Source organism: Phyllobates terribilis, unplaced genomic scaffold (assembly GCF_046119375.1).
Source record: "Phyllobates terribilis strain yellow unplaced genomic scaffold, ASM4611937v1 Scaffold_12__6_contigs__length_324123572, whole genome shotgun sequence".
Lineage (NCBI taxonomy): Eukaryota > Metazoa > Chordata > Amphibia > Anura > Dendrobatidae > Phyllobates > Phyllobates terribilis.
The window spans coordinates 62107824-62130988 of NW_027362772.1; the positions used below are offsets into that span (position 1 = coordinate 62107824).

Consider the following 23165-nt stretch of genomic DNA (forward strand, 5'->3'; position numbering starts at 1 on the left):
CCTACGGCTTTCAGGGGACATGTCTTGCTGCAGCAGTGCTACCCCTGTACCGATGCCCCCCTCATCTGCCAACTTTGCAAACTTATTGGGGTGTGCCAGATCAGGACTAGCCTCCCTGGCACTCTTCCCTCTACTCCCCCTTCTGTCACCCAGCTAGCTGCCTCACTGTGCTGCAGCTCCCTACTACCACCCTCCCCCACATCTACCCCAGTGAGCAGCTGCTCAATGAGCAGCAGACTCCTTTCCATATTGTCAATGGATTTCAGTGTTGCCAGCTGCTCATTTAGATCCAGTACCTGGGCTTCCAAACGCACAACGTGCACACATCTCGCGCAGCAGTGGGCACCCACGACCGGCTGTTCAAGGATTGCATACATGTGGCAAGATGTACACTGGATAGCATTGCCAATAATGGAGCTCATTTCCTAATGGGGATTGCACTAGACAGAGATGTTAGGTAAAAAGAAATGTAAAGAATTAATAAAATACAGACAGCAATTCAGTCCAAAATCCTCCCTTCAAAACTCCCTGAATCCAAGTCACTGAACAACAAGTCACTCACTTACTTCCGTTTGCACTTACGCTCCGGTCACACTCAGCTCGTTCACACTCAGCTCGTTCACACTCAGCTCGCTCACACTCGCAAAGGAAGAAGATTTAAAGAGGTTTTTTTTTGTTTTGTTTTTTTTTTCCTTTAGCAGCAATGCACCCTACAGCTCAATGCACTTCCAAAAGAAGGGGAGTCTGGTGTCTGCATACAGGGGGTCTGGTGGGGGGGTCTGGTCTGGGGCCTGTATACAGGGGGGGTCTGGGCTCTGTATACAGGGAGGGGGTCTGGTCTGGGCTCTGTATACAAGGGGGGGTCTGTATACAGGGGGGTCTGGTCTGGGGTCTGTATACAGGGGGGGTCTGGTCTGGGGTCTGTATACAGGGGGGGGTCTGGTCTGGGGTCTGTATACAGGGGGGGGTCTGGTCTGGGGTCTGCATACAGGGGGGGGTCTGGTCTGGGGTCTGCATACAGGGGGGGTCTGGTCTGGGCTCTGTATACAGGGGGGGTCTGGTCTGGGCTCTGTATACAGGGGGGGTCTGGGCTCTGTATACAGGGGGGAGTCTGGTCTGGGCTCTGTATACAGGGGGGGTCTGGTCTGGGCTCTGTATACAGGGGCTCTGGTCTGAGGTCTGTATACAGGGGCTCTGGTCTGGGGTCTGTATACAGGGTGTCTGGTCTGGGGTCTGTCCTGGGGTCTGTATACAGGAGGAGATCTGGTCTGCGGTCTGTATACAGGAGATCTGGCCTGTATACAGGAGATCTGGTCTAGGGTCTTCATACAGGAGGTCTGGAGTCTGTATACAGGAGGTCTGGGGTCTTATACAGGAGGATCTAGCTGGCGACTGTATACAGGAGGTCTGGTCTGGGGTCTGCATACAGGGAGTCTGTTCTAGGGTCTGTATACAGGGGTTTGGTCTGGTCTGAGGTCTGTATATAGGGGATCTGATCTGAGGTCTGTATACAGGTCTGGTCTGGGGTCTATATACAGGAATGTCTGGTCTGGGGTCTGTATACAGGGGGGGTCTTGTCTGGGGTCTGTATACAGGTGATCTGATGTTACAGGGGATCTTCTTGCAGTCCAGAGCTTGTATACAGAACATGTTGCACAGCGAGGACCGTGTGCCATGACCGCCTCAGCTCTGCTACATCTGTATGACCTCAATCACTCGGCTTTTTTGCCTCTTTAGAGGACGGTCGGCCATTAAACAGTTACTAGCCTGGATGATGATTGTGGATTTTCCTCACTTGTGAAATCTCCTTTCACTTTCGGTCTCAGCTGTTATTATCAGCTCTGAAAGGACAAAAGCCACCAGAAGATCTCAGCTGAAGAGCGAGAACACATCCATAACAGGTAACGTGCTGTGCTCCATCCATTATGCACTAAAAATAGGCAAACGGGACACGATCGGGGGGCCACGGGCGGGGCGGCGGCGGCACAGATGTCGGAGGCGGAAAAGATAGAAGGGAGTTTCAGCATTTGCCGATTATTCATTTACATTGACGTCTCTGTCCTGTATGGGGTTAATGAACGGACACAGCTGCATGGGTCGCTACCGTCACATGACTGGGGCAGATTTGCTTGAAGACAATCCCTTTAAAGGGTTTGTATCAAGATTTGAAGTTCTAAGATAAGTTATAACCAGGGCTGTAGAGTCGGTAAGCCAGACCTCCGACTCCCTCATACAGGGCTCATGTTTAAGTGATAAATTTACTGTAGCACAGATTCATCTCAGCTAAAAGTCTAGACCCTTAGATCAGGAATAGGACAGACATTTATAGAACATTTCATACCTTTCCCAAATTCTTATGAACAAATATTCCCCACAAACTGCAATGAACTACTGTACCCAATTTATTCTATATTTTAGGAGTTGGAGTTGACGCGCCCCCTGAGCGGTGGGGTACTCGGTAGCCGGACCGGTCGGTGCTGGGGATGTCATGTTGACAGTGACCCAGGGCGGTCAATTAAAGGGAAAATAAAAGGGAATAAAGTTTTTAGGATAATGTTCGTGACGCCACCTGTGGTATGCGGCTATATGGGGCCGCCGCTGCGGTGCAGATCCTCAGGAGCACTTGCACAGGACCCTGTTCTATGTACCTTTCCTGGTCGTCTCACTGCGCTGGCTCCTGCCCTCCTGCCCTGCGCCTCACAATCGGGTACACAAGCCAGTAGCCTCGGGTCTTGTCGGGCGACGTGCAGTCCCCTGGACGCTATGCGGCCACCTTTTCGGTGATGTAATTGTGGCTGTGGCTGCAGCACCTTGAAAATGCAGCAGCCTCCGGTTGTCTAGCTGAGCCTGGTTGTTCTCCACTAGTTTAGGGGCTGGTCCCCTCTCTGCGGCCTGATCCCTCCACGTTAGTGTGGATTCGGGCGCACGGGTGGCCTCCGCACTCACCGTGCACTAGGATCCCCTCTGTTCCTCCTGGAGCCCTCCTCACTGCTCCTCTCTTCACTCGGCCCTGCTCCTTTCTCCACTCCTCCTGAGCTCCTGCTCCCAACTCACTCTGACTCTCTCCTCTGAACTGACTAACTGCTTCTAGATGGTTCCCCTTCTTCTTATACTATTCCTGTCTGTGCTCCCCTGAACTTCTTCCTCCACCCACCTCCTCTACCTAGTTCCACCCTCCAGCTAGGGACCAGGGACTGTGCTCCCCCTTAGGAGCAATCTCGCCCTTCCCTACTGGAGTGGAGTGTGTTGGATGCTGGTGTGTGGGTCCCGGGTTGCACTCCCTCCTTACCTGAGAGTGAGATACCACACCTCTGGGTGAGATGCAGTACCTCTGTGGCGACTGAACCCGCAGGGGCGCCACATAGTCGGTCCATTTTATACCGACTCCACCAAAATGGGCTCCGACTCCACAACTCCGACTCCACAGTCCAGGTTATAACTCCTTAATCGCTGGAGGTCCGACCTCTGTTCATAGAGGCAGTGCATGCAGCCACAATGAGGCATGTGAATTGGAGGGGGGGGTGTTGAGGGAGCAGTGCGCCAGGGCAACGGGGCGAGGGGAGCAGTGTGTGTGCTGTTTTTTTTTTTTTTCTTTCTCTTTGTGTCCGTGACTGTGGAGGTCATCATACTGAATGGGGTATAATAATAGTAATTTTTATATCTATAGCGCCAACATATTCCACAGCTCTTTATGTGTCACCCTACCTGGATGCCACAAGTGTAATAAAGCTGTGTCTGAGAGCAAGGGGGAGGTTCTCTGGCCAGGGGAACATTAGCATGCAATGCCTCCTGTCCCAGGCCAGTAGGGGGAGCAGGCTGCCCCTATAAAAGCTGGTACTGGGGGCAGGGTTAGGGAGAACTGGACGACCTGTCTCAGCTCTGAGACGTGTCCCAGAGTGGAGCAGGGACAGAAAGTTGCATTGTAACCTAAGAGGAAGTGTGGCAGTAGGAGAGCCACCAGCCAGAGACAAGAGGCGAAGAGAGCCTGTCTTGGCAGAGAAAAGACTTCATTTTTCCAGACTTTGGTGTCTGAGGCTGGAAGGATTCCACATCCCCCAGCAGAGAACCAGTCCGCAAGGGACTATACATTCCTTGGCCTAAGAAGCCTGGAGGCCCTGCCACAACCGAAGGGACCAGTAAAGCCGTACAAGGCTGGGAGCAGAAGGGAACCCACGTCGCAGGCCATACAGGCGAGAAAGCACGGAAAGCTCGGAAACGTGGGCTGTTACCCTATCAGGAGGAGATGGTCAGAAGGAGCGCAGAAAGCACGGTAGGCCTACACCCTCACCCTGACCAGGGCCAATTTCCCCGTTGCTCTCAGACATCCAGGTCCCCTCCTAGCCGGGACTGTTTATGGGTCAGTTTGCCTGTTTCAGTAAAGACCCTGGACTGCAACCTGTTGTCTGTGTGCTCCTTGCTCCTCCAGCACTATCATCACTGGGACTCTCACTACCATCACTCCCACCATCCACTATACTGCCCTGGGGCCGCACTCTTCCCGTGGGGAGTCACACTACCCTAGCTGCACACCTCATCAGCCCCAGCGGTCTGCAAGCAGCGGCGGTTCCTAATGACCGCAATCCACGGGTGGCGTAGTCGGACATAATCAATATAACAAACTACCATTGGCCTGACCACCCTGAGCCACGGAACCGGGTTGCCACTACTACTCCCATCGCTCCCTATTGCCCGGATCCGAGTGCCCCACGGCCAAGGGGGCAAGTCATTTACATTTCATAATACTGAGTGGAGGGGCTATGGGGGTTATAATTCTATGTGACGGCTGAGGACTGTGTGTGCATTGATGCTGTGTGGGCCTCATACTGAGTGAGGAGTTGTGGGCTGTTAAATTGTGTAAGAGGATGTGGAGATCATTATACTGAGTGGGGGGCTCCCATAATGAGTAGATAATTCTGAATCAGGGGGATAAAATTCTGTGTGAGGTTCTGTGGTGTACTGTGGGGGCCCTCGTACTGTGGGGGCTCTCGTACTGTATGGTGTACTGTGGGGGCCCTCGTACTGTATGGTGTACTGTGGGGGCCCTCGTACTGTGGGGGCCCTCATTCTGTCGGGGAGGAGGGCTGTGGAGGACCTCATACTTAGTTGGGGGCTATGGGATCCCTCCTTCTTAGTGGGGGTATCATACTGACAGGTACTACGCTGTATGTGTGAAATTAAACTGTGGGGTGGATTCACTGTGGGGATATCATATACAGTGTGTGGCTGGAGTCATATTTGGGAGCATTGTAAAACAGGTATTGCTGGATAGAACACTAGTGATCCCAAAAATGAGGGGTCTGAAGAGAGCGGAGGTCAAATATGTGTACCTACGCACCAATCATTCTCAATGGAAGTGCCAGAGATGGCCATTAGTGGGGCTCAGCCACCACTGGTGCTCTCATTGAGAATGCTTAGGATGGAGATTCACAAGCGCAAACTGCCCCTCTATTCTGTGCACTGTTTTTGGGGTCACTGGGGGTCTCAGCAATCAGATTACCACCGATCAGTAAGCGATCTCCTATCCTATTAATAGTGGATAACTTCAAATCTTGGTACAAACCCTTTAAACGACCATTAAAGTGAATGTGCCATCAGAAAATAATTTGTTGTTTTAATTAGGTTTTGGTGTTTAAATGTATTTTTCAAATATTTTTGCATCTGTCTTAAAAATAAATTTTTTTTTGCAATTCTCACACTGGCCACAGGGACTTTTTTAGACTCTAACTTCCTGTTATTTCAGGAAATGCACATGTACATTAGCAACAATGAACATAATCCGCCCCTATTTTTTTGTATTGAAGCATCTAATGAGCATGTCCAAAGGCCATTGAGAAGGAGCAGAGTCAGCTGTGACATCACCTATTATTGGATCCTATTTTATCAGCTGTGTATAGACGTGATACCTGTCTCTGATGATAATGAGCCTGCTGAAAGCTAAAAAAAAAACCTAAAAACTAAATTACTTTTTTTTTTCTTTTTTAAATAGATTGTGATAAAGGAAAACATTGCCAATTTTGGGGGAAAAATCTAATTAACAATAAGTTATTATCTGATGACATATTCCCTTTAAGGTTGGCACTAATATGACAGCCAGGTAACAAGGCCTATGGTGAATGTAATGGTGGGCAGTAAAGATGAATGAATAGACTTGTAACAAATCAAATTCAATGCAAATTTCTTAAAATATTTGAATTTGCTAAGATCCAAATTTTCACTTCAGTTAATGCCAATCCCAGCAAAATGGTGGTCAGCTAGCTGAGATTTTTCTAGGTTGTGAGGGCCTGGAAGGGGTTGAAAAATAATCTTATACTTTACACCCCATTGCTCTCCTGCCGCCGTCAGCTATTTTATGGGGGTCACCATAAAATTTTGCTAAATTTACCCACGTAGCTTTACTAATAAATCACTCCTCTTTCTTATCTCTTTAGCGCCCCAGACGAAACAATAAAAATGCCTGCGGCGTGGTCGATGCCGCTACCAGTGTGCCTGATAAAAAATGAAGGCAGTAATCTGGTGGTCAATAGAAAGGCCGTGGATATCCTCCAACAAATCTCTGACCCTGCCGTTGTGGTGGCCATTGTAGGAAAATATAGGACGGGAAAATCGTTTTTGATGAACAGGCTGGTTGGATGTAATAGTGGTGAGTAATCCAGGCTGCAATACCTCACATGGCCTACAGAGAAGAGTGGCGCAGTTTCTATCAGAAAGTAGCTTTAACGGCTAAGGACATCTTTTACGTGGAGACAATGATTTTACATGTGATAGTGGTTACCTTTAGTTAAAGTCTGCCATCTTCTTTCCTTCATTCATTTTTAGCCCTCCTGTTATGCAGTTTGCAGCCTGATTCAAGTTATAGATTTTTGCCTTGTGGGATTTTCTCTCCCAGTAATTTATGCTGGATGCAAGCTGTGTGTGTCTCTTAGTAATATAGGCTGGATGTGAGATGAGCATCTTTCCCAGTAATATAGACTGGATGTGGGCTCTGTGCGTCTCTCCCTATAATATAGGCTGAATGTGAGCTCTGTGCATTTTTCAGGTGATTTAGTCTAGATGTGATGTGTGTGAGTCTCTCCCAGAAATATAGTCTGGATGTTAGCACTGTGTGTCTTTTCCACTGATTTAGGCTGGATGTGAGGTATGCGAGTTTATCCCAGTAAAATAGGTTTGATGTCAGCTTTGTGTCTCCTCCAGTAATATAGGCTGGATGTGAGCTCTGTGTGTCTCTCCATGTAATATAGGCTGGATGTGAGGTGTGTGTGTCTCCCAGTAATATAGGCTGGATGTGAGGTGTGTGTGTCTCCCAGTAATATAGGCTGGATGTGAGGTGTGTGTCTCTCCCAGTAATATAGTGTGGATGTGAGCTCTGTGTGTCTCCCAGTAATATATATGCTGGATGTGAGCTCTGTGCGTCTCCCAGTAATATATATGCTGGATGTGAGCTCTGTGCGTCTCCCAGTAATATATATGCTGGATGTGAGCTCTGTGCGTCTCCCAGTAATATATATGCTGGATGTGAGCTCTGTGCGTCTCCCAGTAATATAGGCTGGATGTGAGGTCTGTGTGTCTCCCAGTAATATAGGCTGGATGTGAGCGCTGTGTGTCTCTCCCAGTAATATAGGCTGGATGTGAGGTATGCAAGTTTATCCCAGTAAAATAGGTTGGATGTCAGCTTTGTGTCTCCTCCAGTAATATAGGCTGGATGTGAGCTCTGTGTGTCTCCCAGTAATATAGGCTGGATGTGAGGTGTGCGTGTCTCCCAGTAATATAGGCTGGATGTGAGGTGTGTGTGTCTCCCAGTAATATAGGCTGGATGTGAGGTGTGTGTCTCTCCCAGTAATATAGGCTGGATGTGAGCTCTGTGTGTCTCCCAGTAATATATAGGCTGGATGTGAGCGCTGTGTGTCTCCTAGTAATATAGGCTGGATGTGAGCGCTGTGTGTCTCCTAGTAATATAGGCTGGATGTGAGCGCTGTGTGTCTCCTAGTAATATAGGCTGGATGTGAGCGCTGTGTCTCCCAGTAATATAGGCTGGATGTGAGCGCTGTGTGTCTCCTAGTAATATAGGCTGGATGTGAGCGCTGTGTGTCTCCTAGTAATATAGGCTGGATGTGAGCGCTGTGTGTCTCCTAGTAATATAGGCTGGATGTGAGCGCTGTGTGTCTCCCAGTAATATAGGCTGGATGTGAGGTGTGTGTGTCTCCCAGTAATATAGGCTGGATGTGAGGTGTGTGTGTCTCCCAGTAATATAGGCTGGATGTGAGGTGTGTGTCTCTCCCAGTGATATAGTGTGGATGTGAGCTCTGTGTGTCTCAAAGTAATATAGGCTGGATGTGAGCTCTGTGCGTCTCCCAGTAATATATATGCTGGATGTGAGCTCTGTGCGTCTCCCAGTAATATATATGCTGGATGTGAGCTCTGTGCGTCTCCCAGTAATATATATGCTGGATGTGAGCTCTGTGCGTCTCCCAGTAATATATATGCTGGATGTGAGCTCTGTGCGTCTCCCAGTAATATATATGCTGGATGTGAGCTCTGTGCGTCTCCCAGTAATATATATGCTGGATGTGAGCTCTGTGCGTCTCCCAGTAATATATATGCTGGATGTGAGCTCTGTGCGTCTCCCAGTAATATAGGCTGGATGTGAGGTCTGTGTGTCTCCCAGTAATATAGGCTGGATGTGAGCGCTGTGTGTCTCTCCCAGTAATATAGGCTGGATGTGAGGTATGCAAGTTTATCCCAGTAAAATAGGTTAGATGTCAGCTTTGTGTCTCCTCCAGTAATATAGGCTGGATGTGAGCTCTGTGTGTCTCCCAGTAATATAGGCTGGATGTGAGGTGTGTGTGTCTCCCAGTAATATAGGCTGGATGTGAGGTGTGTGTGTCTCCCAGTAATATAGGCTGGATGTGAGCTCTGTGTGTCTCCCAGTAATATATAGGCTGGATGTGAGCGCTGTGTGTCTCCTAGTAATATAGGCTGGATGTGAGCGCTGTGTGTCTCCTAGTAATATAGGCTGGATGTGAGCGCTGTGTGTCTCCTAGTAATATAGGCTGGATGTGAGCGCTGTGTGTCTCCCAGTAATATAGGCTGGATTTGAGCGCTGTGTGTCTCCTAGTAATATAGGCTGGATGTGAGCGCTGTGTGTCTCCCAGTAATATAGGCTGGATGTGAGCGCTGTGTGTCTCCTAGTAATATAGGCTGGATGTGAGCGCTGTGTGTCTCCCAGTAATCTAGGCTGGATGTGAGGTGTGTGTGTCTCCCAGTAATATAGGCTGGATGTGAGGTGTGTGTCTCTCCCAGTAATATAGTGTGGATGTGAGCTCTGTGTGTCTCAAAGTAATATAGGCTGGATGTGAGCTCTGTGTGTGTCATCCAGTAATTTATTCTGTATCCAGGGTGTTGCTGTCTTTAATTACTTTCATCTCTCAGCACTTCTTCTATCCTCCACATATTTCCTGTTTGTCTATAGTCTTTCTTCTCTGCCCTCCAAATGACTTTCTCCTCTCTCCATCCTAGATTTGTGTACAATCCCCTCCCTCCTGCTATCTCTAACACTGTGAGGAGTAAGGAGATAGCAGAGATGTCTGAAGCAGTAGCACTGAGGGATCTGCAACATTTCAGATCAAGTGTCTGCAACAAAATGGAGACATGTCCAATTTCTCTCCAAGTAGATACTAGTTTATAGGAAGTAGTTTTTTGTAGAAGAACCATATTCCTATCCACAACTCAGCTGAAGTTGGCTTCTACTATCCCAGCATTGTTGTGGGAGAAATTCACTTAGTGCATACCAATAATTGGCACTTTTGTATTTATGATTTAATGCTTTTAGGTTTTCCTCTGGGATCCAGTATCCAATCCAAAACTAAAGGGATATGGATGTGGTGTGTCCCTCACCCACGCAATCCAGGACATGTCCTGGTCTTGCTGGACACAGAGGGACTAGGGGACGTGGAGAAGGTAAGATTTTGCTTACTGCTGGTAGCTAAATTTATGCTAAGAGTAGTCTTCTGTGGACCTTGTACTTTACTTGTGCCTATGACATGAGGGGAAAGGGCCACTGTTGAAGTTCCTTACATTAAAAAACTGCTGCTTAATAGGGTCAAAATCTTTGGCTATGCTAAAGCAATTACTTAGCTTGGGGCTGGGCATACTAGTGAGATGCGGCTGTCCTTTGGTTACTAAGCCTTGAACCTTTGTGCCTTGAACCTTTTCCAGAACAAAGGTATTACTGGCACACAAAGGGTTGGGCAATAGGAATGACCAAGTCATTTTGTTTTGGGTGGCTAAACCCTCCACCCCAATGAGGGGAACATTTTGAATTTTACTTTAAGATACTTGCCCCAACGTTGTCCCCATTAGAGCGTATTTGCCTACTTCCCCGGAACATCCAGGAGTCTCCTGTGAGAAGAGACCAATTCCTTTGAGAGAGATGGAAAATCTCCCGGGTGCCACCACAGCCTCCCCTAAACATCTAGGAGCTAGCTCTTTGGTAAGGTTTCTTGTAAGGCATGGGCTGAGGCTTGTTGGGGGTAGAAAATGGCCACAATGGGGAGTGGTATCACTAAAGGGGACATGGCTATGGGTACATTTTTTTCAGTAGTTCACAAAGTGCCCCACAAAGCGATAACCTCCAATTATAAGTCCTGAAAAGGTTGGCAAGTAATTGTTATATGGACCTCATGTTAAGGTCCATTACTTGGAACGCTTTTAAGAATGAGGAGCCTTGACAGGCAGCAGATCTAGTGCTGGTGGACTGGGATTATATGGACACTGATTCTTCTCAATGGTCACCATGTGATACCACATTCAGCTGTGGAAACTGATATGTAAGACAATCGGTCCTTTTTCTTCTGCAGGGAGACAGCAAAAATGATGCCTGGATCTTCTCACTGACTGTTCTCCTAAGCAGCGCTCTGGTGTATAACAGTATGGGGACCATTGATCAACAAGCAATCGAGCAACTGCAGTATCCTTTATGAGAATAAGAGTTGATGAAGTTTCTGGTGGTGATGTAGAAGAAGACTTCAGGGGAGCACTGTGACCCCAAATTTTGATGAGCAGGAAAGAGACGGGGCAACTGACCATCCAGCATTTCCTTTTCTTATATGCAGTTGTGGCGCCCCTGAGGGTTCAGTCGCCACAGGGGTATTGCACCTCAAAATGAGGTGTGGTATCTCCTCTCCAAGGTAAGGATGGAGTGCTACACAGGACCCCTACCAACACACTCAACACTATACCACTCCAGTTCTGCAGGGGGTCTAAAAGCACCATAGTGCTGCCCCGTTCCGGAATGGAGGAGTTGGGGGGGGGACCAAAGTTAGGGGGAACCAAGTAGTGAGTGAGGGTGGAGGAAGCACTTTACTTTAGCACTTTATAGAATCATATATAACTGGAGGCCATTTTAATAACCGGGTCTTTAGTCGTGGGTCTTTGGGACGGCAAGTCAGCAGTAAGCTGCAACTGGCTGAGGGGTCCACGATTCCCGGTTTCGGGCCTCGAGACGGGGGATTGGGGCAGAGTCATACCCGGCTCTGTCCCCGGTCAGAGTCCAACTAAGAAGGCTCAGGAGGGGAGCAGAGGAGTTAAGCTCCACAGGCGAAAGGATCTCAGGGGGTGCGGACGGAGCGGAGTCGCCACCTGCATACCTTATTCTGGCCCTGCCAGAGAGACCCTGCTGCAAGAGGGGGTACCGGTCCCCGATTATCTGACTTTGCACTTCACGTCTGTCGGAAAAGTCCGGAGGCTTATGTGGATCCCAGGGGGATACGGACGGAGTGGAGTCGCCACCTGTATTCCTTAATCTGAGTTCAACCAGAGGGACCCGGCCTTACGCCAAGTTCTCACCACTAGTAACCAAGAAGGGCACCCAGTCGGTCCGGGAGCTACAAGCTACCCATCAAGGACATCGCAGTACCCGTATGGGACACAGTGGGGGACACAAGGCGGGAAAAGCTTCAACAGGAGAGGAACACTTTAGAGCGGGGGTCCTGTCAAGCGCTCCTGAACTACCTGGAGTGTGCTGAACCCCACCCTGGCGGCCGCAGCTCGCCGTGTGACAGCAGAGAGGAACTCTGGGCTGAGAAAGCACTACCGTGATTAAAGACTTGGATGACTTCAACTACTGCCTCTGTCTGTTCTTTCCTCCGCGGCTTTGCACCTGCCAGCGCTCTGTTCTGTATCCCTTCTCCAACGCTGCCCTGAGGCCCCGCTCCACCTGTCGGGAGCCGCACCAACTAAGCTGCCTGACCACCGGCCTCAGAGGACTGTAGCAGCGCTGGTGAGTCTCACCAGACACCATGGGTGGCGTCACAAACTTTCCTCTTTCCCATACACCTTTTTCCCCCATTGTTCCTTGCTTTTAAGAGTGACCCCAGGGTACGGCCCCGGGAGCCGACCACCGCGGCATCCCCCAAAACCAAGCAGCAAGGCCCGGGTGCCGAGTCCTCCCCATCCCTGGGCGCGTCACAGTATTACTCCTCCGGGACAGAATTTCAGATATTTTGAAACTCCCTTTGAAATGGTGCAAGCGATGTGTAATATGAAGGTTGTCTGTCTAGCTCATTTCTGGAGTTTAGTTAGCTCCTTCTCTGCCTCTGCCTGCAACCGCCATACTGGAGAAGGGGTCTGGCTTAGCTAATAAACTGAACCAGTCAGCCCCCTTCTACTTAGTCATGTTCCCACAGTGAGAGTGAGGTAAAGCCCACCCTTAGATACAATCGTTCTCCTGGCAGCTATCTTCCCCGACTCCTCCATACACAGGACTACTCTGGCATCTTCTTATCCCTTGGAGAACAATAGGATCAGCAGTCCAATATCAAACATGCCGGATGCTTCTCTTCCCCCAACACCATCTGTCGGGAAAGAGTCGGGAGAACCCCTTACACATTAGACTTTCATCTGAGCCCACCGATATCAGTGCTTCCTTTCTATATTGGAATGACCCTAGAAGTGCCATGGATGAAAAATGGGTAAAATAGGGACACCGGGTCTGAAATCATAACAAAGGTATAACAGGGTTCATGCCCCACCAGAATTGCCTCCCTTTGTTCACTCTCTTTATGCAGAATCCATATTCAAGCTGATTACATAGTCACCACCAAATATAACCTGGCAGAAAGTGCTCAATTCCCCTGCAGCGCCACCATTGGGGAAAATGAAGCATTAAATAGTGCCCATTCAAATCAATAGGTTGTTTGTATACTGCAGGACAGCACAGGTCCTCCGGAGTGAGAGACACTGTCTCCACTGTGGCCAGGACACTCTCCATTGCATTCCTCTCACCTCTCCACTCCTTATGTCTCGCTATACTGTGGCCAGGACACTCTCCATTGCATTCCTCTCACCTCTCCACTCCTTATGTCTCGCTATACTGTGGCCAGGACACTCTCCATTGCATTCCTCTCACCTCTCCACTCCTTATGTCTCGCTATACTGTGGCCAGGACGCTCTCCTCTTTGCTCTCCCGTCGCTCTCCTCTTTGCTCTCCCGTCGCTCTCCTCTTTCCTCTCCCGTCGCTCTCCTCTTTCCTCTCCCGTCGCTCTCCTCTTTCCTCTCCACTGTGGCCAGGAGATGACTCTCCTGCAGAGAGGATTTTCCTTTATTACCTAGACTTGCCTATTAGAGTGTATGGGTTTTCTATTCTAGACGACCCTTTTAAGAGTGCACTTGAAATAAACATCTATTTCCTTATCGAGATTCTTACAGCTATGTAACTCAGCTAACAGAAATTGTAAAGACGAAGTCCAGTAATGGCAGAGATGGTACTGCGGATGAGAAGGAGTTATTGCCATCATTTACCTGGTGTGTCCGAGACTTCAGCCTAATCCTGGAGAGGGACGGGGAGGAAATAACAGAGGATGAATATCTAATGATGGGTCTAGAACTCAAATCAGGTAATCACTATTTTATTTGTCAACTCGGCATAATCCCTTTAAATGAGCAACGTGTGCAATTTACTAGCATAGTTCCCCAACTTAAAGGTGTCCGGATCTCCAGGAACAAGTTCTCGGGGGGGCCATATATACTCTTCCGGTTTTTGTTGGATAAAGGGTAGCAATTCCGGTGTCGAAAAATTACTGCAGCTGTGTGAAGGGGGTTGGCTGACTGCTCATTTTATTATCTGAGCCAGCCCCCTTGTCTTAAATTTAGTATTTTTTTATTATTCAGCAATAATGATATGTCATAAGGACTATTTATCTTATTAATTTTGTATTTTACATTTTAGGGGAAAATTTTGAAAACTACAATCTCCCTCGTGAGTGCATCCGAAAGTTTTTCCACTCTCACAAGTGCTTTGTGTTTGATCGTCCAACCTCTAAGAAAAACCTGCAACGTCTGGATGAGCTAAAGGAGAGTGAACTGGAAGAAGAGTTTGTGGAACAAGCGGCCAAATTCTACAACCACATAATGAAGAGCTGCAGTGTTAAATTACTGACGGGTGGAATCACAGTCACTGGGAAACGTAAGCGCTGTCACAAAGTACAATCTAGACTGACCTAATATATAGATGACGTGTAGTGTTGAGCAGTATGTTCTATTAACCCTTTCGCCGAGTATTTACAGCTGCTCGGTGATAAGGTTGAATCGCTCCCGTGTGCATGATTTGCGACTGTTTGACAGTTTTAACACATGTGAGGAATGTCTATTTCTTACACATTCCTCACATGTAATAAAGCTGTCAAACAGTTGCAAATCATGCACATGGGAGCGATTCAAACATATCACCGAGCAGCTGTAAATACTCGGCGCTCGGCCGAGCATACTTGGAACAGAACATACTCGCTCAACACTAATGACGTGTCTTTAGGTGTCGGAACCAAAAGTCCCTATAATTTTATTTCTGTAGCGCCAACATATTCCACAGCACTTTACAATTCAGAGAAACTTTTTTTACCTTGTGAGTGGGGAGATTAGAAACCTGGATGCTGTTTCTAAATTAGGCAAACCAAAATGACAGCAAATAAATATTGTTGTGGATTGCCAAATATTTTGCCTTAATTAACTGATAGTTAATTATTTTATGCCACTGGCTGGGCTCTCGTGCCCTCCTCCGCTGCCACTGGCTGGGCTCTCGTGCCCTCCTCCGCTGCCACTGGCTGGGCTCTACGTGCCCTCCTCCGCTGCCACTGGCTGGGCTCTCGTGCCCTCCTCCGCTGCCACTGGCTGGGCTCTCGTGCCCTCCTCCGCTGCCACTGGCTGGGCTCTCGTGCCCTCCTCCGCTGCCACTGGCTGGGCTCTCGTGCCCTCCTCCGCTACCACTGGCTGGGCTCTCGTGCCCTCCTCCGCTACCACTGGCTGGACTCTCGTGCCCTCCTCCGCTGCCACTGGCTGGGCTCATGGGAGTGCTAGCAATAGGGATTGCAAGGGTAGCGGTTTCCCAAATGTCCCTCAATCACATAAGAACACTTCAGTAGTATTAATGGCGCATGCTGGGGACCTTTTTACAGATTTGGCTCAGGTACATCTCCACATGAAGCTCTACAGCAGGAAATAATGCTCCATTTCTCCTCCTCAGTGTTAGGCAAGCTTGCATCCATGTACGTGGACACTATTCAGAGTGGGTCGGTACCATGCATGGAGAATGCAGTTCTTGCTCTTTCGGAGATTGAAAACAATGGCGCTTTGCAAGACGCACTGTCCACGTACGAATGTGAGATGGAAAACCATGTCCCAAAGTTCCCAACGTTGAACGAGTATGAGTTCCTGAACATGCACATGAAAAGCGCGAGAAAGGCCCAACAAGAATTCATGAAACGTTCACTCAATGATAAGAATCGGAAATATCAACTAGAACTAAAGGTCAGATATCCAACTTGACATGATTACATAGATAGTATGGTTGAAAAAAAGAAAAATGTCTATTATGTGCAACTGTGGGATGGGAAACATTAAAGGGAAGGGGTGTAGGTACATCTGTAATGCATGAAAGATCTGATCTGAAAGAACAAGTTATACACTCCTGATCCTGAGAATAGATTGACTGGGTCAACATTCAGAACAACAATTGTATACATAAGTATTTATGCAATTTTCTTCTCTGAAAGCATTTAAGTTCTTTTTTGAAACTGTAATCTGTTTCTGCAGTGACCAGCTCTTGAGGTAGACAATTCCACAGATTAATAGTTCCCTCTGTAAAGAAGCCTTGTTTCCTCTGGAGATTGAACCTGTCTTTCTCCAGATGGAAGGAGTGCCTTCTTGTCTCCTCTGGAGATTGAACCTGTCTTTCTCCAGATGGAAGGAGGTGCCCTCTTGTCTCCTCTGGAGATTGAACCTGTCTTTCTCCAGATGGAAAGTGTGCCCTCTTGTCTCCCCTGGAGATTGAACCTGTCTTTTTCCATATGGAAGGTGTGCCCTCTTGTCTCCCCTGGAGATTGAACCTTTCTTTTTCCATATGGAAGGAAACGCCCTCTTGTCTTTTGAGGGGATTTTATATGAAACTGCTTTTAGCCATATATTTTTGCATGGGTCATTTATGTTCTTGTACAGGTTAATCATGTCGGCCTTTTAGATCTCTCTTCCCAAAACTAAATTTAATTTAATTATTTTAGCTTTTCCTCATAGCTAAGATCTTCCATGCCCCTTATCAATTATTTGGGCTCCCCTTTGTACCTAGTTTTATCTCAAGGGCATCCTTTTTTATGAACTGGTGCCCATAAATCATTTGAGTATTCCAGATGAGGTCGCAGTAACTCTTTATAAAGTGATAGTATTACCTCCTTTGTCCTGTGAGTCTCTGCCTCTTCTAATACATGACAATATCCTGCTGGCCTTAGAAGCAGCTGATTGACATTGCATGCTGTTAGGCTGATCTACTACAAGTACACCCAGATCCTTCTCCACCAATGGCTCTCCTAGTTTACAACATCTCTCTTTTCAACCCAATTACAATTTTTTTTTTTTCTTACCCATTAACGACATATGACGTACATATACATCATATGTCAGGTCCCTGATATTGATTCGAGCTTGCAAGCAAATCCCGCATCTTTAACGACAGATAATGACTGAAGTATTCAGCCATCATCTGCCTCTAACAGCGGCGGGTGGAGCCGAGCCCTCAGCTGTTAACATGTTAAATGCCACTGACAATTTCTGACAGTGGCATTTAACATGCGCCGGCAGGGTGCATGTTATTCCACACGACCATGACATGATAATGGGGCGCCAATGGGTTGCTGTGACAGCCAGGGGTCTCCCAATACCTGTCATTACAATACTCCTATTCATAGGAGATTGTGATTTTCTCTATACATAGCAGTATTGATGCCCAGCTATGTATAGTACAAGCGATCAGATGATCACAGCTTAAAGTCCCCTAAGGGGACTATTAAACACAGTAAAAAGTGAAAAACATTTTTTTTTTTTAAAACAAATATGACAAAAATACAAAAGTGCAAATAACCCGCCCTCCCCCTTGGCCCATTAAAAAAATAATGAGCATCACTGCATTTGATAGATCAGACTTTTACAAAGTCTAAATTGAATTAATCTGATCGGTAAACAGCGTAACAAGAAAAAAAATCAAAATGCAAGAATTTTTTTAATTTTTTTGGGCCACCAAAACATTATAATAAAATGCAATAAGAGGCAATCAAAATATTGTATCTACCCCAAACTGGTATCAGTAAAAACTTCAGCTCAGAGCTCAAAAAAAAGCTTTCACGCACCCCCATATCCCGAAAATTGCAAACATTACGGGTCTTGGGGGAAAATAGTGATGCAAGCAAAAATGTTTAATTTTTTTCTGTACAAATTTCTGATTTTTTTTTTTTAAATTTTTCACCACTTAAGTGAAAAATAAATTATACATGTTTGATATCTGCGTACTCGTACTGACCTGCAGAATCATATAGCCAGGTCAGTTTTACAAAATATTGAATATGGTAAATAAAATAAAAAAAAAAAAAAAAAACATTGTGAAAATGCACTTTTTTGCAATTTCAACGCATTTGGATTTTTTTTTTTGCATTGCACCATGTGATAAAATGAATGGTCTCGTTCAAAAGTACAATTTGTCCCACAAAAAAAAACCCTTATACAGCTATTTGGACAGAAATAAAGTTATGGCTCTTGGAAAAAATGAGACTGAAAATAGCCAGGTCATAAAAGGATTAATGGAGAAGCCGTCAAACATGTTACTTGCCCCTCCAGTCCAAGTCTATGGAGACCCCCCTACTCAATGCTGCTTGCATGTAAGGGGATGAGGCCAATGCAATCTTATTGTTTCTCAGACTTTAGATGTGTCTGGTCCTCCTGATCCACACATGTAAAGAGCATGATCGTCCAAGACCAAGCCGCACAAATGTTGGCGAAGGGGTTAGTTTACATGATTAGTTCTGCCCCACATTAAGGGTCAAGTCCCATACGAGTTGTAATTGTTTTTTTTATTTTACCAACAGAATCAGATTAGCAAGAAAAGACACGAATTTATGAAAAGAAATGAAGATAAATCAGTAGAAGTATCTACCAACCTTCTCAAGAACCTTAGCCTGACCATGCAGAATGGGCTCATGCAGGGACGATACACCCGCCCAGGAGGACACAAGCTTTTCTTGATGGATAAAGAGAAATTCCTGGAAAGGTATCACAGAATGCCAGGAAAGGGAGTAAAGGTAATTCTTATAATGTCAAGATCTCGACAAATGGGATCAGATTTTTGTTATTTTTAGGTTCCAATTCCTCGCAACTAGAGATGAGCAAATTTCATTCGAGTTGAATTGTAGAAAATTATTTTTCCAGCAAATTCAAACAATTTGCGACTTGATTTCCACCCAAAAAAATGTCCGGTGTCATTTTACACAAAGCAAAAGATTGCATCAGCCAGAGAAGACTCACAAGACCTCTGGAAGTCAAATTTATGTATGAGATAGCCAAGATGATTTTCTATAAAATGATGGTAGTCTCATGTTCGAAGCAATAATGGATGGCGAGATATGGAGCCTGAAAGTCAAAAGTTTAAAACCTTGTTACCCTTTTGCTCGTCAGTGTAAAAGCCAAGGCAGGGAATGCAGCAGCCTGTGAATCCGGACAAGCGAGAGGATGTCACAGCTCAGCAATAGAGATAAAGAGAGAAAAGCCTTAAAACACTGAATAAACATTACAGATAGAGTGTGTTTGTGTGACAGCACAGAAGTGAAAACTGTTTCGGCTATCTTCAAAGTATATCCTCTCTGAAACACAAGACCGTATAATAACACCAGACTGCAATCGAATTTCTTTGAGAACATTATTGGGAACAGCTATGGTCAATGGGAGCTTCCATACAGCCAAAGGCACATGAATCGGTGGTCGCTGTTAGTCTTTTCAGATTTAACCCCTACAGCCCTTAAAGGATCTATATACAGTCATGGCGGAAAGTGTTGGCACCCTTGAAATTGTTCCAGAAAATGAAGTATTTCTCCCAGAAAATTATAACAATTACACATGTTTGTTATACACATGTTTATATCCTTTGTGTTTATTGGAACAACACAAAAAAAAAAAAAAAAAAACACAGAAAAAAAGGAAAATTGGACATAATTTCACACACAACCCCAAGAATCGACTGGACAAAAATGTGGGTGAATAACTTTGTTTCAAGCATGTGATGCTTGTTCAGACTCACCTTTGGCAAGTATCAGGTGTGGGCAATATGAATATCACACCTGAAACCAGATAAAAAGGGCAGAAGTTGACTCAATCTTTGCATTGTGTGTCTGTGTGTGCCACAGTAAGCATGGAGAACAGAAAGAGGAAAAGAGAACTGTCTGAGCACTTGAGAATCAAAATTGTTGAAAAATATCAACAATCTTAGGTGGTGGTCTTAGGCCGGGAAGTGTTGCTACATTTTAACTTTCGTTAAAGGAGTTGTCGGTGCTACTCCTCACAGAGCCATAGTGTAAGATGATAGAATTTTAATGAGCCTACCACTAGGGGGCGATCATTGCATAGGAAATATTACAGTTTCTATTTTACTGATCCCGTTGAAGTCCATAGCTCGGGTTGGTAAAATCGGGGGTGAGGGTGACTTTATGTAATAACCTTTTATGATTTTCTTTTTCCAGTCTCTTGAGGTGCTGTTAAAATTCATGCATGAAAACAAGAACATTGAGGAGGCCATTCAGCAAGCAGAGGAGAAGCTCGGCCAGGCAGAGAAGTGGCTAGCTGGTAAATAGAAGCCTTAAACTGAAAAATTAATGATTAAATTTGAGAAGAAATCTGGCTATAGAACAGTTGTCACTGTTTAGTAGTCTGAGTATTTTCGGTTCGACTTGGAGAAATTCTGCAGAGAACATGGGGTTGATATCTTCATGAACAGTTCCATCTTCAATGAATCCCACCACTTACAGCTTAGATTTTGTTGTCCTACTGCAAACAGGGCAGAGGGAAGAGGCTCCTGCTGCAGCTCTTGGTCTAATAACAGCACCACTTAGGAGCCCGGTCTATTAGCCAGAGTGGAGAATTGTTAGAGAGCAGCTCTTCATCTAGATGGCCTATTAGGGTTAGATCATCAATAGAGAGATAGGTAATAGAAGGAGCGTAATGTGACCGGGCCTGTGCGAGAGGGGGGCCCGCTGATACCAGGGCCTATTTAAGCTGGACATGCACCTTTGGATGCATATTCAGCTGAAATGTATTGCAACACGGATACTCGCCGGTTCCCTGCAGTACATGCCACTGGCCAGTCAGAGGCCGACAACTGACGTCGGCATGCCCATCATGGACGGCGCATGGCATGGACATCATGAGTCGCCCATAGCGGGCACACTGGAGTCAGCTGCAGGCCTCTGCAGAAGAGGATTCTGCACTGCGTGGGAGCTGGGGTGGTTTGAAAAATCATGTATTAAAAAAAAAAAAATGTGTTGGAGAAGAGTGGAGGACAATATTACTAGAAAGGGGCCCAGGATGGGGGACAATATTACTGGAAGGGGCCCAGGACGGGGGTAGTTATTACTGGAAATTGCCCAGGATGGGGAACATTATACCTGGAAGGGGCTCAGGATAGAGGTCATTACTACTGGAAGAAGTCATTACACCCAGGGTGGGAAACAGGAAGGGGCCCAGGGTCTGGTCTTCTTCCCTCTGGTCTGGTCTTCTTCTCCGGTCTGGTCTTCTTCTCTATCATGCCTTCTTCATCTCCTCTCGGGTCTTCTTCTCTATCATGCCTTCTTCTTCTCCTCTCGGGTCTGCTCTCTCACAATGGTGGCTAAAAGCCAACTCTGCTGGTCACACAACCGTCCTGCTACAGGTCCAGGTGCCAACTCCTCCCTTTCTCTGCTCTTCCGGGCCTGTTATAATTATTAACTGCACCACAGTTGTCACCTGACCCAGTATTTCCTCCACTTTCTTTCCCTAGGAAACATGCACTTCACTTTTGAGTTCCTGCCAATGTAATTATTTCTGCTTTTCTTTTCTCCATCATCTTTGACCAGCATATGACGCTTGCTGACACTCTGTTAGGCGTTAACTTTGTGCTTCTTCTCACTTGTCTATCTCCTTACAAATGAATCCCCATATATAATTCTAAATCCCTGCAAAACAGTAAAGCAAAGTTGATACAGAAATCTTCTCATCTTTCTCGTTTCATCACATCCTCCAGAGTCCCATCAACAGACCTTGTTGGCACAATGCCAGAAGGAATCGGTGGAGCAGAGATACAGAAACCTGCAGAAGTCCATGGACCAGCAAAGGGCAAATCACCAGCAAGTCATACACTCCCTGACCAACATGGCAGAGCGGAACAAAAAACAGATGATCCAGGAAAATCAGGCACTGATCACTCAGAGGCTCCAGGTAAAAACGCCAATACCCATCATCAATATTGACCCATCAGGGCCCAGTCATGGGTCACAGTGTACAGGACTTACTGTCAATAAAGCTTCAGGCAATAATTCCTAAGTGGGTGTTCTTGAGTGTTTTGAGGACTTTCCCAGGACTATATGGACTGGAATTTTGCTTTCTAAACATTGAGAAGCATCTGACTAAATTGTAACAAGCCCTCAGCTGTATGAGCAGAACTAAGTCAGGAGAGCACAGTGTGATTGGTTTTCTAACTTTTGCTTTTTACTGTTTTTAGGCGCAACAATCGACAATGAGTTCATCGCATCAGCGGGCGCTGGATGACCTTCAGAGGACGATTGACGAGCTAAGAAGACAGAACAGCCACGGTGGTGGTGGAGGAGGATGTATACTGAGTTAACACCAACGTTTCATATGAATGGGGGGGGGGACGACATTGGACCTGACGTGACTCAGAGGGAAAGTGTCCTTGGGGCTCATCTCAAGGTCATACACAGAAATTATTGGGCTCTTTCTGCATATGGGCAACCATAACTTTTGTTGTTTTTTTTTTTACACTAACGTAACTTGTATCACTGCATTATTTATCTTTTTATTTTTGGGTGCACAGAGATTGCTGTCTGAAATATGCTAAAACCAGATTTTTTTTTTCATATTTTATTCTTATTTTATACCTGTTATTGCTATTTTTTTTACAGAATAACCTGTAGAACTATTATTTTTATTTGGTATAACGATCATGTGAATAGCTAGTTAGGGTGGGATGTTTTTTTTCCCCTCTGACTTATTTGCACAAGAAAACTTATTTAGTCTTTTTTTTTTTTTTTTAAATTATATTTTCGTCTTTCTTTTTCTTGTACCTGTCAAGAGGTTTGTCCAGCATCCTCTTGTATCATGAGGGTTGCTGCTCCTATTCGAGATGTAATTTCCCTACTTTCTATAGAAATACTTTTCTGATTGCTCGCAGCCACTACTAGAGGGAGCTCACTACATACAGATTTATACCCCCAGCACTGAACTCCATGGGAGATGAAGACATTCTATACAGTGAGCTCCCTCTAGTGGTGACTGCAGGGACAATATGAAACCCCCTCCTGGCTGTTACATCAATAATGTAGTGTTATATATTAGCTATTTGGTTCCTGGGGGCTATGGATAAGAAAAGGAGGGTCCTGAACATCCATTCGTATAAAGTGTTACCGCTTTGGCGGCCTACTTCATAGACATAATCTGTGACTGACATTTATGGGGGCATTGGAGTTGACATTTATGGCCACTTTTTGGCTGTCCTGTATGAAGGCATTGTAAATGAAACTTTTTTGGGGGCCTAAATTAAATCTACCTTTTTTCAGTAAAGGACGTTTCTGTAGTTTTACTTTTGTGAAGTATTT

At 46.1% G+C, this 23165-nt stretch overlaps 1 protein-coding gene across 2 annotated transcripts; it reads left to right on the forward strand.

The window, feature by feature from the left end:
- The first annotated feature begins 1768 nt into the window (after positions 1 to 1768).
- Positions 1769 to 23116, forward strand: LOC141172048 (guanylate-binding protein 6-like). Of its 2 annotated transcripts, XM_073655838.1 has the most exons (11): positions 1769 to 1901; positions 6429 to 6640; positions 9827 to 9954; positions 10854 to 10963; positions 13702 to 13889; positions 14222 to 14458; positions 15512 to 15795; positions 18396 to 18608; positions 20040 to 20142; positions 21575 to 21768; positions 22052 to 23116. In XM_073655838.1, exons 2-11 carry the CDS (start codon positions 6451 to 6453, stop codon positions 22172 to 22174), a joined length of 1770 nt encoding a protein of 589 aa, XP_073511939.1. In that variant the 5' UTR covers positions 1769 to 1901; positions 6429 to 6450; the 3' UTR covers positions 22175 to 23116. The 2 variants fall into 2 exon arrangements, with proteins under 2 accessions (XP_073511939.1, XP_073511940.1); XM_073655839.1 differs by lacking the exon at positions 6429 to 6640 and having other exon boundaries at positions 1816 to 1901.
- The last annotated feature ends 49 nt before the right edge of the window (positions 23117 to 23165 follow it).